The sequence below is a fragment of the Paracoccidioides lutzii genome (genome assembly GCF_000150705.2).
Source record: "Paracoccidioides lutzii Pb01 unplaced genomic scaffold supercont2.82, whole genome shotgun sequence".
NCBI lineage: Eukaryota > Fungi > Ascomycota > Eurotiomycetes > Onygenales > Ajellomycetaceae > Paracoccidioides > Paracoccidioides lutzii.
The window spans coordinates 5,865-23,152 of record NW_015441028.1 but is presented as its reverse complement, the minus strand read 5'-3'; the positions used below and the strand labels follow the sequence as shown (position 1 = coordinate 23,152).

General features: G+C 41.3%; 3 protein-coding genes across 3 annotated transcripts; 2 read left to right on the top strand and 1 right to left on the bottom strand.

The window, feature by feature from the left end:
• Positions 1-2,361: 2,361 nt before the first annotated feature.
• PAAG_09094 (ATP-dependent RNA helicase dbp6) lies at positions 2,362-4,932 on the top strand (the record flags this gene model as incomplete). The annotated part of the gene is made up of 1 exon (XM_015846729.1): positions 2,362-4,932. One exon carries the CDS (start codon positions 2,362-2,364, stop codon positions 4,930-4,932), a length of 2,571 nt encoding a protein of 856 aa, XP_015702009.1.
• Positions 4,933-5,870: 938 nt separating this feature from the next.
• PAAG_09093 (hypothetical protein) lies at positions 5,871-8,045 on the bottom strand (the record flags this gene model as incomplete). The annotated part of the gene is made up of 1 exon (XM_015846728.1): positions 5,871-8,045. The coding sequence occupies one exon, from the start codon at positions 8,043-8,045 to the stop codon at positions 5,871-5,873; it is 2,175 nt and encodes a 724-aa protein (XP_015702008.1).
• Positions 8,046-12,879: 4,834 nt separating this feature from the next.
• PAAG_09090 (hypothetical protein) lies at positions 12,880-15,685 on the top strand (the record flags this gene model as incomplete). Its single annotated transcript, XM_002788942.1, has 9 exons — positions 12,880-12,997; positions 13,102-13,156; positions 13,218-13,258; positions 13,324-13,489; positions 13,546-14,011; positions 14,081-14,142; positions 14,224-14,637; positions 14,702-15,240; positions 15,375-15,685. 9 exons carry the CDS (start codon positions 12,880-12,882, stop codon positions 15,683-15,685), a joined length of 2,172 nt encoding a protein of 723 aa, XP_002788988.1.
• Positions 15,686-17,288: the final 1,603 nt, after the last annotated feature.

Here is a 17,288-nt window from a genome sequence, read left to right as displayed (position 1 = left end):
AATAAGCAGTTAAATATAAATAAATAATTAAAGAGAAATAGAATCAACTTTTGAAGTGAAGATAATTCAGAATTAAAGTAGATCAATCTTAATTCATATACAAGCAGCTGCGCTATAACATAGATCAGAGAAAAATAAAAAATATTATATAATTTGAAAGTAGCTCTAATAACTTATTATAATTTACTGAGCTTTATAAAAGTTTTAATGATTAATAAAAGTTTAGCTTTCTGATTAAAAGTCTTTTTAATAAGTGTAGTTGACAAATTGAATTTTTTAATAAGTATAAATAATTTAAATAAAAGTAATCTAGTATTGTATTTCTCAAATAAGTATAACACTAAAGTAAATATAATATTAATTTAAAATATCTTTTAATTTAACTATTTTTTTACTTTAATATATAATTATACTATTAATTCACAATAAAAATACTTTATATTTTCTAAAAAAAAAGAGAAAATTTAAACTTATGATAAAAACTTTTAAAATTAAGAAATTATTTCAATTTATAAAGCTATTTATTTATTGAATATCTTTTATTCTACTTTAATCTATTAAATAAATGATAAGCAATTATGGATAAATTTATATACAATTTATACAAATTATCTTCTGCTGAAAAAAAAAGTAGTTAAATAAATACTAAATTAGACTAAATTAAAAATTTTTTCATAGTCAGTATTAATTGAAAATGCAGCTAATTATCTTTTTATTATATGAAATTTAATTTTCTTTTATCACTTCCTCTTTTTACTTTAGCATGAACTAAATATTAAATCTAGTAATATATAATTCAAAGTTTTAAAATTATTATTTTAAACACTATAATTATAAATAAATTAAATATAAAGATCAGTAAATTAAATCATTAATTTAAAATCTTGAAAGTTATAATTACTGAGTATAAAATTCTATCAGAAGATATATATAACTTTAATGAGATTGAATTTACTATGAACATTTGTGCTATTGCTAAAATTATTATTAGTAGTAAGTACTATAGTAGAGCAAAGCTTTTATAGCCTGAAAATCATGAATGAGCGACTGTATTTCAGTTAGTTAATATATTTAAATGAGCTCTACCTTTATATATTATTCTCAAAAGTAAAAACTTATTAAAAGTAGTTTGAAGACCTTTTAGAAGGCTGAAGACTAGATACTAGCTCAAATAACTAAACTATTGATGAAATAGATCTGAAATAACTTCAATAAATACTTATTTCAATATTAAACTCTTACAGAGTTGACAGATCTATTCTTCTTATTATGAATGATTATAGTAATTATCTTACTTTAGAATTCAATCAAATCTACAAGAACAATACTATAATATATCTTTATATACTACTTCATTTTTTACATCTTTTGCAATAACTAGATATGAGTGTTTTTTCAGCTTTAAAATAAGCATATAAGAATTTAATTCAATAGTGAATAAAGTTCAAATTCAATACTATTCAGAAGGTAAATTTCTTGAATACTTATTCTACAGTATACACTATAGTCTTCAAGTCTCAGACTATTTAAAATGATTTCAAGATAGTTGAAATAGTGCTCTTTCAATCTGATTACATTCTTCAGTAGCTAAATATTCAACTATGAACTTCTATTGTCTCATATAGCAGCTTTAGTAATTCAATCATATTTTGAGTACTTTAAATATCTAATAATTCTCAGCAATTATACCTGTAGTCAAATAATATTAAAGACTTAATAAATAATCAGTCTCAAGACTTTGTGAAAGATTTTAATCAAATTATTAAGATTTATAAATATGAGATGCTCAGTATCATTATTATAAAAAAGTAATATTAGAATATATTCAATATAAATGAGATAAAGAAGTAAAAATGCAAGAGATCTAGACACTGAATTCAACAAGAAGTAGAAGATTTAACAAGTGAAAAAGTTCAAAGTCTTCTAGCTTTATCTGCAGCATCTGCAGAGTCTACAATGCCTATTGAATAGTTAGTTATTTAATCTTATAAGTTCTTACTACCTGTGTCTGCTTCACACTAATGAGCTCCACAGACATATAAGATTAAGATGTTTTCAACTGCATGTAATTTAATTGAGTGTTGTAGTGTTGAGATAATTTGAACTAAAATCTAATGAGTTGAGCTCTGGTGGTTTTGATGTTGCGCTCGCTTGGGAAATACGTTAGGTGATATGATTTATTAGTTATTTATCATATTAGTCGTCATACTTTCAGCTGGATGAAGTTGAAAGCGGTGAGGTTTCTGCCTCCAGCTTAGGCCAACATTGATTTTCTCGTTGAAATGCGGGAATGAATTTAACCGTGGAAGAACAACCACGCTGGTTTTTGATATATTGGGTGTCGCCCCATTCATAGATGCTATGACAGCTTCGTTCTATTCCCGTTATGTTCCACCCAGGAATAGTTTTTCATCAAAATCTGATATTTTTGTCACTCCACCCGCATCGGCAAAACGCAAGGGAAATCTAGCACTGACCAGCGATGCTTCAATCCCGGTTGCCGACCCGTCCAAGAAGGCAAAGAATCAGGAACAGAACAAGAAATCGGATAATTTTTCCTTGGTCGAACCGTTTCAACGGCCCCAGGATAAGCCGCATGAGGCAGGTTCGGACCCCTGCTCGAAAGCTAAATGTCATATTTCTCCGTCCGCAAGGGAGAAGAAGCAGGATCGGATACGGACCACATACAATTCGCCAGAAGGGCGGAAACAGAGCAAGGATACGGAAAAGGACACCTGTGGAAATTCAGGATATCAACAAAAAGTTTCGGCATTTACAGATTCAATAGGCGGTGCACGGAATCAATGTGTACAGCTAAATGGAGGATGCGGAATGGAATTACCAACAAAGGGCAGTAAAAAAAGGAAATTGGAACAGGATGATGATGCGGAAGATAAACAGGAATCAAAAAAGCATGCTAGGATTATGTCGAAGTTTGAAACGGCCAAGTTCAAATCCCGGTCTGCGGTTTCTGAGAAAGGAGCATCAAACCCTGCGAATAGCCATAACAACAGGGAGGAGGAAATTGTCCCACATGGACTTGAACCTCTCCCACAACCGGCCCAAGCTCCTGTTGATAATGAAACTCCGACATACAGTACCCTCCCCGCTTGGCTTACTGAACCTTTCGATGCCCCTGTCTCAGTACAGCAAAACTTCTCAGACCTAGGTGTAAACCCAAGGCTTGTTTCAATTCTTGAGAAACGCGGATATATCCGGGCTTTCCCGATCCAGGCTGCAGTCTTTGAATTGCTTTCTAAGGGAGAAAATCGACATCCAGGGGACCTTTGCATCTCGGCCGCTACAGGCTCTGGCAAAACTCTTGCATACGCCCTCCCAATGGTGGAGGGTATCGAACAATCTGCCATACCTAAATTAAGGGGACTGGTCATTGTACCTACGAGGGAACTAGTTAAGCAGGCTCGTGATGCTTGTGAGCTCTGTGCAACCGGAACTGGCCTCCGCATCGGAACTGCCGTTGGTACGACCTCGTTGAAGGAGGAACAAGCTTTGTTGATCAAGCGCGACCAACTTTATTCTCCCTTCGCCAGTCAAACGTTATCTGTACAGTCGATGTCTTCCGAGGATTGGGCTGCGTTCAACGTTCAGGAGTACATAGCTGAAGCTAATGTCTCTCATACAGCCCTTCCCAATCACGTTACAACTTCATCGCCTTGTATTGATATCTTGATATGCACACCAGGCCGGCTTGTTGACCATATACGATGTACTCAGGGTTTCACATTAGAACATCTGGAATGGCTAGTGGTTGATGAGGCTGACCGACTACTAAATGAAAGTTTCCAAGAATGGACTGAGGTTGTTTTCCCCGCACTAGAAATGGAAAGAATCGTTTCCAACAGCAAAAGTGGATTTTTTCTAAATCAATTAGGATGCCGAATCCATAGGCGCCAGCTCCAGAAAATCATCCTTAGTGCCACGGTGACAAGAGATATCCCCAAACTTAATTCTTTACGGTTGCGAAATCCAAAGCTTGTTGTTCCTGAGTCACATGAAATCAACGATACTCCATTCGCCTCTCAAGAGCAGAGTGGAGTTGCTGCTATGGCTCCAAGCGCTAATCATGCCTTTAGGTTACCTTCCACACTTTGCGAAATGTTTGTTCCAGTTGGTGATGGTGCAGCTAAGCCACTCTACCTCCTTGCTCTCTTGCTTTCCCATTTTAAATCCGAGAGGGAGGATGCTGTCGCTCTTCCGGAACAACAATCCAATTACAGCACGTCAGACACAGGTTCCATCGGCCCTTCTCCAAGTTTACCCGATGACAATATTTTGGATTCGTCATCTGCCTCAGATACAGCTTCTAGTGCCGATACCTCAGAAGCGTCCATGACCTTCAACAACTCCCCTGACCATAAAGTACCGACTGTGTCTTCTGTTCTAGTGTTTACGAAATCCTCCGAATCAGCATCAAGATTGGCCCTCCTGCTGGCGCTTATGCACCCGCCACTTGCCAAGCGTATTGGAACCCTGACAAAATCTAATAAATCAACTACGTCACGGAAAACGCTATCTGCATATCGGAACGGCAAAATTTCCATTGTCATCGCTACAGACTGTGCCTCTCGCGGTCTTGACCTCCCCTCGCTTACACACGTCGTGAACTACGATGTCCCTGCAAGTCTAACATCATATATCCACCGCGTGGGACGGACGGCTCGCGCGGGGAACTCTGGGTCAGCATGGACGTTCGTTGCGCACAGGGAAGGACGTTGGTTTTCCAACGAGATCATGAAGTGCCCTGAAACCACAGTTGCAAGGGCAGGAAGTGTCGAGAAGGTAACGATCAATCTCACCGAGCAATGGGCCGATTTCATAAAGAAGTATTCAGAGGCTCTGGGAGAACTACAGGCGGAGGTCGAGGAAGGTCATGTCAAGCAAATAAAACCTAAGAAGGTCGAGGCTCGCTAGTTCTTAGTTTAATGTGAATATTTTCATTCCAATTTTCGTCTTTTACAGGGTTTTCTGCATGTACTATATTCTAAAGGGACTTAAATCTCTCATTAGTGGTGTTGGTTCTTTTATATCATGATTTTTGCCATGCCAGTTTTTGTTCAGAAGTAATAAATATCTATATTGTGTTTAAATGATCTCAGATGTCTGTATCTTCTTCCCTACACATAGCACTTCTTATAAAGATAAATTTTTTGAGAAAATTATGAAAATGTAGCTGGATCTACTTTTTTAGATATGATCTGGAATCAAAGTGTATCCCTACTTCAGATATGACAAGTAAGCAATACAAGAACAATCTGCTTTATAATTAAAGTATTAAAAAGCTTTTTAAGGATGATCCAGTTTTTATGTATTATGATGCAAATATGACGCAAACCTAAATAAGAATTAAAATTGTGTTAATAGTTGAGTTATGCAAAACTGATCATGAATAAAGTATAAATATCTATTTCAGCTTATTTTGAGTAACTTATTATCACATTTTGCAATGCAGATGATAATTTTAAACAGAATCTCAGTTAATGAGAGAAAAAATGGTTGGTGAGACACTTATAATGGGAGAAGACAACATTATGATGCATTGTAAGAGAATGACTGACAAAGAAGCAGCAGAGAAGATGAGAGATTCTGAAGAAAATGAAAAAGGTGTGTGGCAACTTGCTTTAAAGTGGCTATCAGAAAAGGGAATCAGGGAGAAAATTGAAGTTGCCAAAACAAACATTATGTTTTATCATCCAGTATCATACCACCAGCAGACGCTGTAAATAATCATCAAAAACCCGTTGACTTTCAGTTAAAGAATAAATATATTCGTCGTGGTATAGGGTAAAGAAATGAAAAAAGACGACGCCAGGGAGACAACACAAAATCCATTATGCGCCTGAAGAGAGCCATTAAAGATATGCGAGGATTATTGCAAGCCCTGCTATAGCCATGAGGGTGTATTTCGTGTGAGGAACGCTAACGACATTTGCAATACCTGGGAACTCAACCGGTGAGGATTGGCTAGGATTTCCTCTAGTTGGACCTGAACCTGCTACAGGAGGCTGATCCCTGGTGTATATGGTATCAGTTGGCGTGGAAGTGGGTCGCAGCGGTGGCCGCGGAGGCGGAGTACTGTGTGACATTCCGTCATATGAGGATCCCATTTGCGTCGTCCCGCTAACCAGCAGATCTTCAATCGTTTCACTCGGGACGGCTCTTGATGGATTTTGCTCTTGTGTGGGGGGAGATGAAGAGGGACTTCTGTCCGGAACCGGAGGAATATCATTGCCAGGCTGATCTTCACAAAAGTTCAAGGCATCGGAGAATACTGGAAATGTCTGCTCGACAGACTCCGAAATCGGATTCACACTCAGTTCTTCAACACACTTCCTACAATACCCTAAATATTCGAAGAACCTTGAACCTGCAACACAAAGGATACGTGGCTCCTTTCCTTTGGAACACTCTTGGGCTGCATTATTGCAGTCATCAAAACAAGGAGAAGGAAGCGGTACGTTAATAACTTGTTTTCTCGCCAGCGCAGGACGGGTCGGATACTGATTTTTCGGTGTTGAATTCTTAAACACAAATATATCGAGGCCAAGGCCGAACTTTCGTGGATCCAGATTGTAATAGTGGTCTGAAACAACCCACTCGCCGATTTCCCGTGATGCCACAGGCTTCCCCCACCACTGTGGTATTAACGGGGGGTTCGGTTTACATTCTTCTGGCCTGCAAAAGTATCCAAGCGATGGAAAACCGACTTCGACGTTGCAACGGCCCTTCTCTTTGCGGCGATCTGGTTTGCACAGCGTACCTGGAGGACAGCCCCATAGATAATTTGCCGGATATGCAACAGAGGGCGTAAAAGTGGGATTCACTGTAAGGGATGGACAGGGAGTAACGTGCTTAGTAACAGAATTTGTCACAGTCGCAGTGGTGGGCTCCGTGTATGTGAACGTTTTGACGATGGGGGGATGGGTTATCGTTGCAGTAACGGTTCGGCTGGGAGCTGTTGTGGTTGTCACAATTGTAGATCCAAGAAGCGTTATTGTAGATCTAGAGAGAGTGATGGTACTTGCAGGTAAATATGTTGTTATGGTAGACGTAGCGCCTGGAAGAATTGTCACTGTTGTGATAGTTGACCCGGGTAATGTGGTGACAGAAATTTCCGTTGTAGGCAAGGCGATTGTTTCTTCATCCGTGATAGTAACTGTCTTTTCATCCATTACGGTCAAAGTGCTCGGAATAGTGATTGTGTCTTCATCCATGATAGTAACTGTCCGTTCATCTGTTACAGTCAAAATGCTCGGAATAGTGATTGTGTCTTCATCTGTGACAGTAACTGTCTGCTCATCCGTAACTGTCAAAGTGCTCGGAATGGTGATTGTTTCTTCATCTGTGATGGTAACAGTCTCCTCATCAGTTATGATCACAGTATTTGAAATGGTTATAGTATCAATGTAAGAAATCGTTATCCTCTCTGTTCGATTTTGGGTCACTGTGTCTGTGACTGTAATGGTAACCAGCGGCCGCTCAGGACAACTGGAAATATCTGAGACAGTTAAGGTGATTGGTTGTTGTTCAGAATAACTGCAATTATCTGGAATGGTTAAGGTAATCGGCGGTCGTTCAAGATAGCTGGAAATATCTGTTACTGTTACGGTGACTGGCAGCTGTTCCGGATAACTACAATTACCTGGGATGGTTAAGGTAATCGGCAGCCGTTCAGGATAGCTGGAAACATCAGTGACAGTGTAGGTAATGGGCGGCTGCTCAGGAAAGCTGCAATTATCCGTGACAGTTAATGTGGTTGGCGGCTGTTCAGGATAGCTACAAATATCTGTCACAGTTACAGTGACTGGCGGTCGTTGAGGGTAGCTGTGAGGCGGCGCGAAATTGTATCCGCCGTAGGGTTGGCCGGGTCGTGGTAGCTGGGTGATTGTGGGAGTGGCTGCGGCAGAAGCAGGATAATCCGGTTCATCTCTGTCAAGCCTTCCACTGGGCCCAACATAGCCATCTTGGGCATTCCCTGAAATGATACACACAGAGGCGCAGATTAAAGCTGGGAGGAGAAACCACATCTCGAATGCTTTTATGAAACCCCAACAAACAGCGAAAGTTCAGCGGACAGCAACAGGCTGTCGCCCGCGAACGGAGAGTCAATGAAAAACTTTAACAAAAAAAACAACATATAGAGCTCCAGCGCGAAGGAGGGAAAAAGGTTGCTAAGTGTATGACGGTATGTTTTGGAGTTAAAATGCTTTGGGGAAGAAAAGAGAATCGAGTCGTTAATTTGGGAGAATGACTCGAGAACAATGTGTCGGGGGCCAGAAGAAAAATACACAGGGCAACAAAAGATGAAGGGAATAGGGTTCTTGAGGAGAAAAACCGGACAGCAACAAATATAACGGCTTTAATAAAATATGATGTCCAGGCTGGTACCTATGGCTATTACTTGCATTACTTATCCGAGACAAGGCATAATCTAAGGAGAGCACCCGACCTCCAGCCAGGAAGATAAACGTACGATAGGCATCCTGTTCAATGTGACTTTATCTCAGCGAACCGTCCGACAAATCCGCATTCGCCAAGGTGGGAAAGCTTATCATTGGCTTGAGCTTGATTGAGACTTTTTGACAGCACCGATAAATCCCTGTTAAGGCACCAGCAGGGATAACTCGCTTGAGAAAGTGGATGATCAACATCATTGGATCAATCAGGCTCGCATTCGGCCAGAAGTTAGAACAGCCTGCCTGCACGGACCTTCGAGCAGAATCCGCAGAACAAATTATATTTCAGGGAGAGAGAGAACAGAATGACCTCTGATAACATTCCTGGAAATTAAGGGCGGAGGAAAGGTAATTTGGGTTTAAGTGCATAAACACCAAATCGCACCTGCGTGTTCAGCGAAGCAGAATGAGAACAAATGATGCTGTCCAATCTGATGGGATTTCTCTCTGGACGATGAAAATGAAAAAGCTCGCAAAGTTTTCGTATCGTACAATAAACGGAAACCATTATTGACTCGAGGGGCTGGATGAAAAACAGAGACGCCCAGACTTTAGCTGCAGCCTGGCGCATCAAGGATGGACGTGGCAAGGAACAGATGGAGTGAGAGCTGTAAACTGAGATCTGTTATTATTATTAGAAAAACCTTGGATTATTGATAAGGATCAAGCATGACCATATATAGAACCACATCTCGATGAGTTTTATACCTTGACTTGACAGCATCAGCTCCTAGCCTATTGCTGCTCCTCTTCCTACCACTACCACTACTAGCAGCCCAGTAGTAGCCAAAATCTGTACCGCAGCAGGCTGTCTATGAGATCAGTGATCTCAACCCCTTCCTCCCGTGCCCGTTACTTGCGACTTGACGGTGCGGGAACACGTAGAATGCCAAGAAGCTTGAGGCTGAACATGTGTTTTCCAGCAGCCCGTAACTATCTGAATCTGGGGGGAAAAATCTCAATAATCTTTTGAATCTTGATGTATGTAGGCCAATGTCTGTCCTAACAAACTGTACATCCCATCCATTATTAACGAGATTCCATGCTGCCCAGGATGATGGCAGGGACAGAACAGTCATTCATTCATTATCTAATTTAGAAGAAAAGTTTGTTCCTGAAATGCCAAACGTGAATCAAGAAGGATCTTCTCTGTGGGAAAATGTCACCCATAAGTAACTTCTCCATAGAAGTGTTCGGTGCACATGGAACCTTATTTTCTGTCAAGGTTTGTCCACATAGGCTTAGTATCCACGAGGCCTGCGGTGAATGACGTAGTTAAACTACCTATTAACTATTGCTGAAACTGAAGAAGAACCACCCATTCACAAGAAATCTTAACTCCGCAACAACAATTGTTAGCTAAGTTATTCCGTACGGAAATAAATTATTTCGTAAGAATTTCCTAAATAATAACCTTTCATTCCAACGGGGGTTTCTAAGACAACCAAACAATGTTGGTGCGTAGGTTCAACTCTAATTGGGCGGGATAGTGAATGCAATGGCACCTTCAAAATTCCGAAGACTGCCCTTGCTGCACATCCCCGAACCCCTGAATAAATAATTCATGAATGACAGTTGAACCACAGGTAGTTAGGTTAAGGCTTGTTTTGCCTCATGGTCGCGGGGAGTGGAGATTGACTTAGTTTACGTATTTGATCCCATTACTGCCAGAGCTATACGGTTGGTTCCATGCCCTTAGGACAGGAATCGATCTATTGCTAGATCAACCCAGATCGATGACCGCCGATGGGCAATGCTGGGGGGCGCCGCCGGGGGTCCACTTGGCCCGCTGGGCCCTTATGGAACTTTGCTCGTACTTGTTTTCGGCAGCCTTTGTTCTCTACAAGACTTTCTTAAGTCGCCATTGGCCAACTACGAACCACTCACAAAACCAGGAACCTAAATTCATGTCTTTGGAAGAGATTCTAAATTTAGAAACAGATTAAGTTATCCCGAAAATGAGTGAAGGGAAGGCTTGGGAATCAAAGTTTCATTTACTAGGTCCTTAGTGATATGGACTAACCAAGTATTCCATGGGTTGACATTATTCAAACGGAGCACAAACACACAGGATATTCGCACATTCATTTATCTATTCATCCTCCCGCACGTCGACGTCCTGGCATTTAAATCTCTCGCTTCCAAGTCTGCTATCGTCCTCAGAGAACCATGTCGCCTGGCCCTGGGACATTTATTAATTATCCTTCACTCTGCGGAGCAATAACTACTTGACATCCTGGAATGTTACTTCGCACACAAGAATATCCTTTTTAAATCGAGGGGAATGCTAGCAATGGACAGCAACTTCTGACAAGTCAGCAGCATCAACGGATACTGCCCAACGCTTCATCCCAGTAACGGCAATGCAGGGCCACGCTTTCGTACATACTATATCTCTCAAACAACAATTACCTTACATAGGTACTCCCTATTTAAACACCACTAACATGTTAACCGTGTTGGAGTCCGTCCGTGAAGTGCGAAGTGTGTACATTTTCATCTCACATGCTGATGATTGGCAATCATTGACAATCATAGCCTGAAACTCTAATGAGCCTAGAGAAAGAAGCCCCCTCCGCACTAATATCATCTTCGGCGAAATTTGGACATCCATGACGGCCTCTAGGCTCATACTATCAAATGTCTTTGATAAATAATTAGCTCTGTAATCGTACGGGATACATACACATGAAAGAATATAACTATTGAGAAAGTAAGCGGATCAATATGAGTAAAGAGGGAACGAGATGATAAAGAACAACCAGAACCTTCTGTTAAGAGGTGCTTGGTTGTCGTCTGCACCGGGAAATATAACTGGAATTCGGTATTTATGGATGAGGTCGTTATGAGGTAGGCTCTGCGCCTACGAATCACTGAGCACATATTATCCAGGTATTCACAATACAGAGCTTACTTGCTTGGTTCCAAGTTTCTTTCCCCCCCCCCACCCCCCCCTTCCCCCAGAATCTCAAGGAGAACAAGAACAAAACAAAATACAGCTTGGTTGGATCCCAAACTATGTGCAGAGAACAACACCTGCTTTTACAATATTTCATTTCATGGGAAGCCCAATCCTCTAGCATTGGCTATCGCATTCCTTTGTAAAAGTGCTTGGTGTGGGGTGGCAGAGGACAAGTTACACCCATAGTCCCCTCAAAAAGCAACAGGATGGATCTTAGTAACTTCTTGAAAGTTGAAGCTGAGTATTACCCTCTGTCAAGATACCCCCATTTATCTTGAATATTTCTTGATTACTCTGGACTCGAAAGTTGATTCCTTCTTGAGGTATTATTCAACTCTTTGCAAAGACAAATCACATTCATATTAAAGTTCACCTCATCCAGTCCGCACACAGCTGGAGCGGAGTGTTTCATTGATACGAGCCCAAAAAGTGGTTAGCTTGGTTGCACCAAAGCCGTAGATTTTGATGAGCCTATCAAAGCTGTCCTGCCATGGATACCCCCATCAGAGGACAAAGCCACAAGGACAAACATCCCTGGATGGCAGTGGAAAAGCGGCAGAGGATACAACAGCCTCAACCGCCCGTCTTAGAATCAGCAAGCAGTCTACCACGTCTCCCACAGTCCCCCGCCACCCTTATGGACTGGCAGAGCCTCCCATCCCAACCAGCAGCCAGCAAGCGAGAGGAAGAGTCCGGCAATCCCATCCATCACAACTACTTGTTCCCCACTATCATCTACGCAGTGGTTCTTTTTATTTGTGCTTACCAGAAAGTTGATTCACCTCGCCCTATTCGAGCGAATGAGGTTTATCCAGATCATTATTGGTCCGGGTCTTTCGAACCAGAACGAAGAGGAAGAGTGCAAGCCATTTTACTGGCAATCAACTCTTCTTCCTTTTTATTTTATTTTTATTTTTTAATTTTTCAATTTTCTTTTGCGTGTGGCTGTCAACGACAGGATTCTTTCTGAGTTATTGCGAGAGGGCTTGAAGCGATTTTGATTCTCTTGTGGCACCTCCGGCTGAGAAGACATATATTCAAGTTAAAATTCAAAGTACTGGCTGCCGTTGTTCCATTTGATCCTTGCATTCCAGCTGCCTCGCTTTCTCCAACAAATCCCGTTGCGCAGAGCAAGCACCACAAAGCATCGGAAACTGGAATATAATAAGAAAAGCGCACACAGCATAGAATCTGCTGGACCTTTTCTTTATCTCGAAACCGATCACTGCTATTCGCATCTGGGGCGAACCCCAACTGTCTCTTCTGGATCCCAAATATTATCTTTTGGACGGATCATTAAGGTGGATCCTAATAAGTAAACACCAAATGTTACGATCCATCCTGATTGGAATTAGATACTGCTTTTCAATTACTGCTCTTTCATAGTCTTATCGTTGTTTCAATGACCGTGAACACTTCTTCAAATCGTCAACCTCGACCATCATGGCTCTCTTCTTCGTCGCCGCGGTAAGCATATTGCTTGGTCTGCTTAAGGGTGTTGCTAGTCAGACATTTCAAAATCAAGTCAATTACAGTATATGCGCTTGGTACCACTTTCGAGGTGAGTTATTTATGATTCTCAATGTTTAGACAGGCCGACATCCCGGATTCAATTCCCTCTCTGCCACATTTGGTTACTACCTCTTTATTGATTACTTGATCTAGCAAATCTCATTCGCGATAAAATTTACCTCGATGGTGGGGTGTCTTGGGGACGCCGGTACGTGAACTTGAGCTATTTAAAGTTGACTGCGTTTTTATGCTAATTTCTTTCTTCTTAGAGGGTTTACCGATGGAACTTATGGGGCTCCTGATGCCGCCCGTAAGTATACCACCTCCCCATGGACAGTAGATTCCATCATCTTGTAATTTCTAACACCGAAGCAGCCGATCCCCGGGGCCAAACCTTCCTCCTGAACCTTGCTGCCCCTTTTGACACAGCCAATACCAACTTAACGGGATTGTTTGACCGCTTGCCGACTACGAATAATTTTGCTCCCCCTGTTATTCATGGGACTATGCTTGCAAATGATAACAAATTCTACTTATACGGGTATGGGTGAAGTATTCAACTTTTAGCAATTGTTGCTCTGTAGCTAACCGAAATAGAGGTCTCCCTAAGTTGAGCGACTTCTTAAGCACTCCTGATAAGGGCCGAATCCTTTCATATGAGCGTGATCAATATGGCCCTCCTGCCACATCGTGGACTCCCGGTTTTCTATTTGAAGACCTCAAAAACATAACGCCGTTTGTCTCTAATGGCGCGGGCATCTCAGTGCCAAGCGAGAATAAAGCCTTTTACTTTAGCGGTATTCGAGGGACAAATTGGGGAGAAATTGGTACAACTGGCCCGCCTCCAAATGTCACGGCAAACTCTCTCATCACCGTGGATATGTCAATAATGAGAGCCCCTATATGGGATAATTCTACTTTATTCGATAGTATCCCCGGTAGGGTAAATGCAGAATTGGTTTGGATTCCTGTCTCTGTCTCGGGGTTACTCATAGCCGTTGGAGGAGTAATCTATCCGGTAGATGTTCTACATGGATTGACAGAAAGTCAGCAACAAGAAAATGTAGGTCTGGTGGAAAACCCTGCTTTCCACATGGAACCAACTCGTATATTTGCGGCTGACTATTCATAGAACCGAACAGCACCTGGATTCATGCGCAGTGTCCCTGTTTATGATATTGATACTCGAAAATGGTGGGTGCTTTGTTTTCAAGCATAATTTCGAAGTGCCATTGGTATGACCATTGTAACTCTGGTGACTAACTATACTCTCAGGTATATGCAGGATACAACAGGAGATCATCCACCGCAGTTATCTCAATTTTGCTCTATAGTGGCTGCAGCACAGGATGGTAGCTCGTACAACATTTATATATATGGAGGCTACAGCGGCAACTCCCGACTAGATATACCAATCGACGATGTTTATATTCTTTCAGTCCCTTCATTCACGTGGATACACGCCTACGATGGGAGAAGGAAAAGAGGTCGTTACGGCCACAAGTGTATCAAACCACATCCCGACAAGATGTTTGTTCTCGGAGGTCGGGATGATCTCTCTCCAACTTCATGCCTAGATCCCATTCAGGTTTTCAACCTGAACACTTTAAAATTCCAAAATACGTATCATCCCTCGGAATTGAGAGAGTATGAAATACCCGATCTGGTAACCGCTAAAATTGGTGGAAAGTAAGAACTTTCTTGTTGAACAATGTTTTCCTTGATTCTGGACAGACACTGACCTTTCGTTTAGTGCCAAGGGCGGCGCTTCAACTGTTGAACCCTCATCGTGGGCTGATGACAGTTTACGTGATTTATTCCGCACAAAGTATACAAAATCCATAAAAACATACTACCCCTACGCAGTACAGAACGCATCAGGGCGAAATCCTGCTCCCTCTCCCGAGAATTATGGGGATGGTGGTAATGGACTTCCAAAATGGGTAGCTCCTGTTTTAGGGGTCGTTTTGGGTCTCATATTCGTCACGGGTCTGGCTGTTCTTTGGTTGCTTTGGCGTCGACGACGAGATAGAACTTATGCAACCAGCGAAGGGGCCACCAGCGATAACAGAAAGCGGATCATGGGATGGATGTATGGAATTGGCTTCCCGGCTCAAAAAACGAATATGACAACAGCCTCTACGGAAATTGGAATCAATGATAAACATACATCTGCATCTGGTATCTCCGAAGCTGGAGACCTATTTACATCTTCGCATCAACAATCAGGCGTTGTACATTCAGATCCTAATGCGCAAGAGGCTGACGGCATCCAGGTCCATGAAATGCACGGTACGCATCACCAAAAACCAAACCCCCCCCAACTTTCCTCCGGTTTTTTTTTTTTTTTTTTTTTTTTTAATTACTCCTGTTTCGAGCGTAGCATTTTCAAAGTCGGCTTCATTCACTAACTTGTTTCACTCCAGCTGGCCATATTTTTGCACCCCTTGAACTACCAACCGAATACAACGTTGCTCCCGCCTCGTACCATACACAAGAAGGTAGTGATAATCCAACCTTCACGAGCCCAGTTTCTCCTGAGTCGTCATCGCCCCAGCCAAATCCTACCTACTTACCCTCACAGCCTATCCATGGGCGGAATCACTCCTCTCTCTCGAGTACCGGCTTCCACGTTTCCCTTAGCAACGCTCTGATCACTGAGGAGCGAAGTTCACCAAGAAGGGGATATGTGTCCGGTTTTACAGAAGATCTCCCAAGTCCCGAGTCAGAACCTTAGAGATGTTTTCCTGACATCGAGTTTTGATGGTGCTTTCTTTCAGCCCTCTCTTTGAGATGTATGGACTCATAATTTTCCATATATAACCTCTTCCGTTCTATTAATTTTATTGTTATTTCTTTATGTATATATTCCATCTCTATGATGTATATCCTACTCTACCTTATTTTTGGTTGCACTGCAACTTTTTAGATTTTAACCTCTCAAGACATTTACATCAACCTCAAAAACTCCCCCCTCCCCTTACCTACAAATCCAGGAATTTTCACAGACATATCTGGTGATGCACGTAAGAAATAGTTTAAAGAGTCCAAAAAGGCAAACGCCAGAAGAGTACCGCTCCTTCGTTCCACTGGTCACCAAACATACATGAAATACAGGACGCAGGACCTCCATAACTTGGCAAATGGTAATCTCTACTTTTTAATATCAAGCCCAATCTAGCAATAATGATATCACCACGATAACCCCAAGGAGCATAGAATAAAAGAATATTTATGTGTAAAAATGCAAACTAAGCGCAAGAGGCCCTCTTGATCAAGTTAGCCCGCGTACAAGACAGTGATGGTGTCTTAAATCGCTAATCAACAACACAATGCAGCACATATCCAGCGACGAATTATTTAGAATACTGTTCTTATCATCAGTATATAGGTATATATCATTATGAGGTCTCCACCATATGTAAAAGTTTAAAGAGGAAAACAACACCAAACAGACATTGTAACTTTGAGACTTGGAGATTAAGTGCTGCACTGTTCTTAAGCCGATCAAGACAGTATTTTTATGGAAATGGCTGTAAGGGTTCTTCGTGCCGTGCAGCTGGTTGACTCTGGCCACCTCAGCTAAGAGACCTTGTCTTGGGAAGGGAAAAGTAGATTATCTGATCAGTCTAAAGGAGATATTATTAATAAGGTAGACGGGTGAAGTAGGGGAATTCTTTTCAATACATTCCAAGCCGGTATTACCGAGCAGGCTGATATTTCTAGACTTGTTGTTTCCGTTGATGTTAAACAAATTTTTAGCCTGAATACGGCAGCCTATAGTGACATTTGGGTCAAATGGGTTTTTTTGTGTTTTTCCACTGTAATTACTTAATTCCACTTATAGACACTCACCAATAGAGATTTATATGAGGATTTGTCTGTTGCAGAAACATCTCATTTCATTCTGATTAAGCTAAGAAAAAAATCAAATCAAAAAAACAATCAAAAAACAATCATTTTCCTGGATATCATCAAAAAATCAAAATGAAAAATCAAAAAAAGTGAAAAAAGTGAAAACTACTAATAACCATTTCCACGTCCTGGGATGCGACTGCCTGTCATGATTTGTCGCAACCTCTGCACCAATTTCATATCCCTTTCCTGGATGGTAACACGTTTGGCATGGATGGCGCATAGATTTGTCACTAACATCTCATTGATTAGTATAATGATTAGTAGATTAGCTTGTAAAATCCAGTCATTTCTTACTTGTGAATTCATCAATCAAAACCGCCTCTGCAGCCTCCTGCAAAGCCAGAATTGCAGATGCTTGAAATCGAAGATCACCATATATATCTGCTGCAATTTCACGGACAAACTCGCGGAATGGGGGTCTG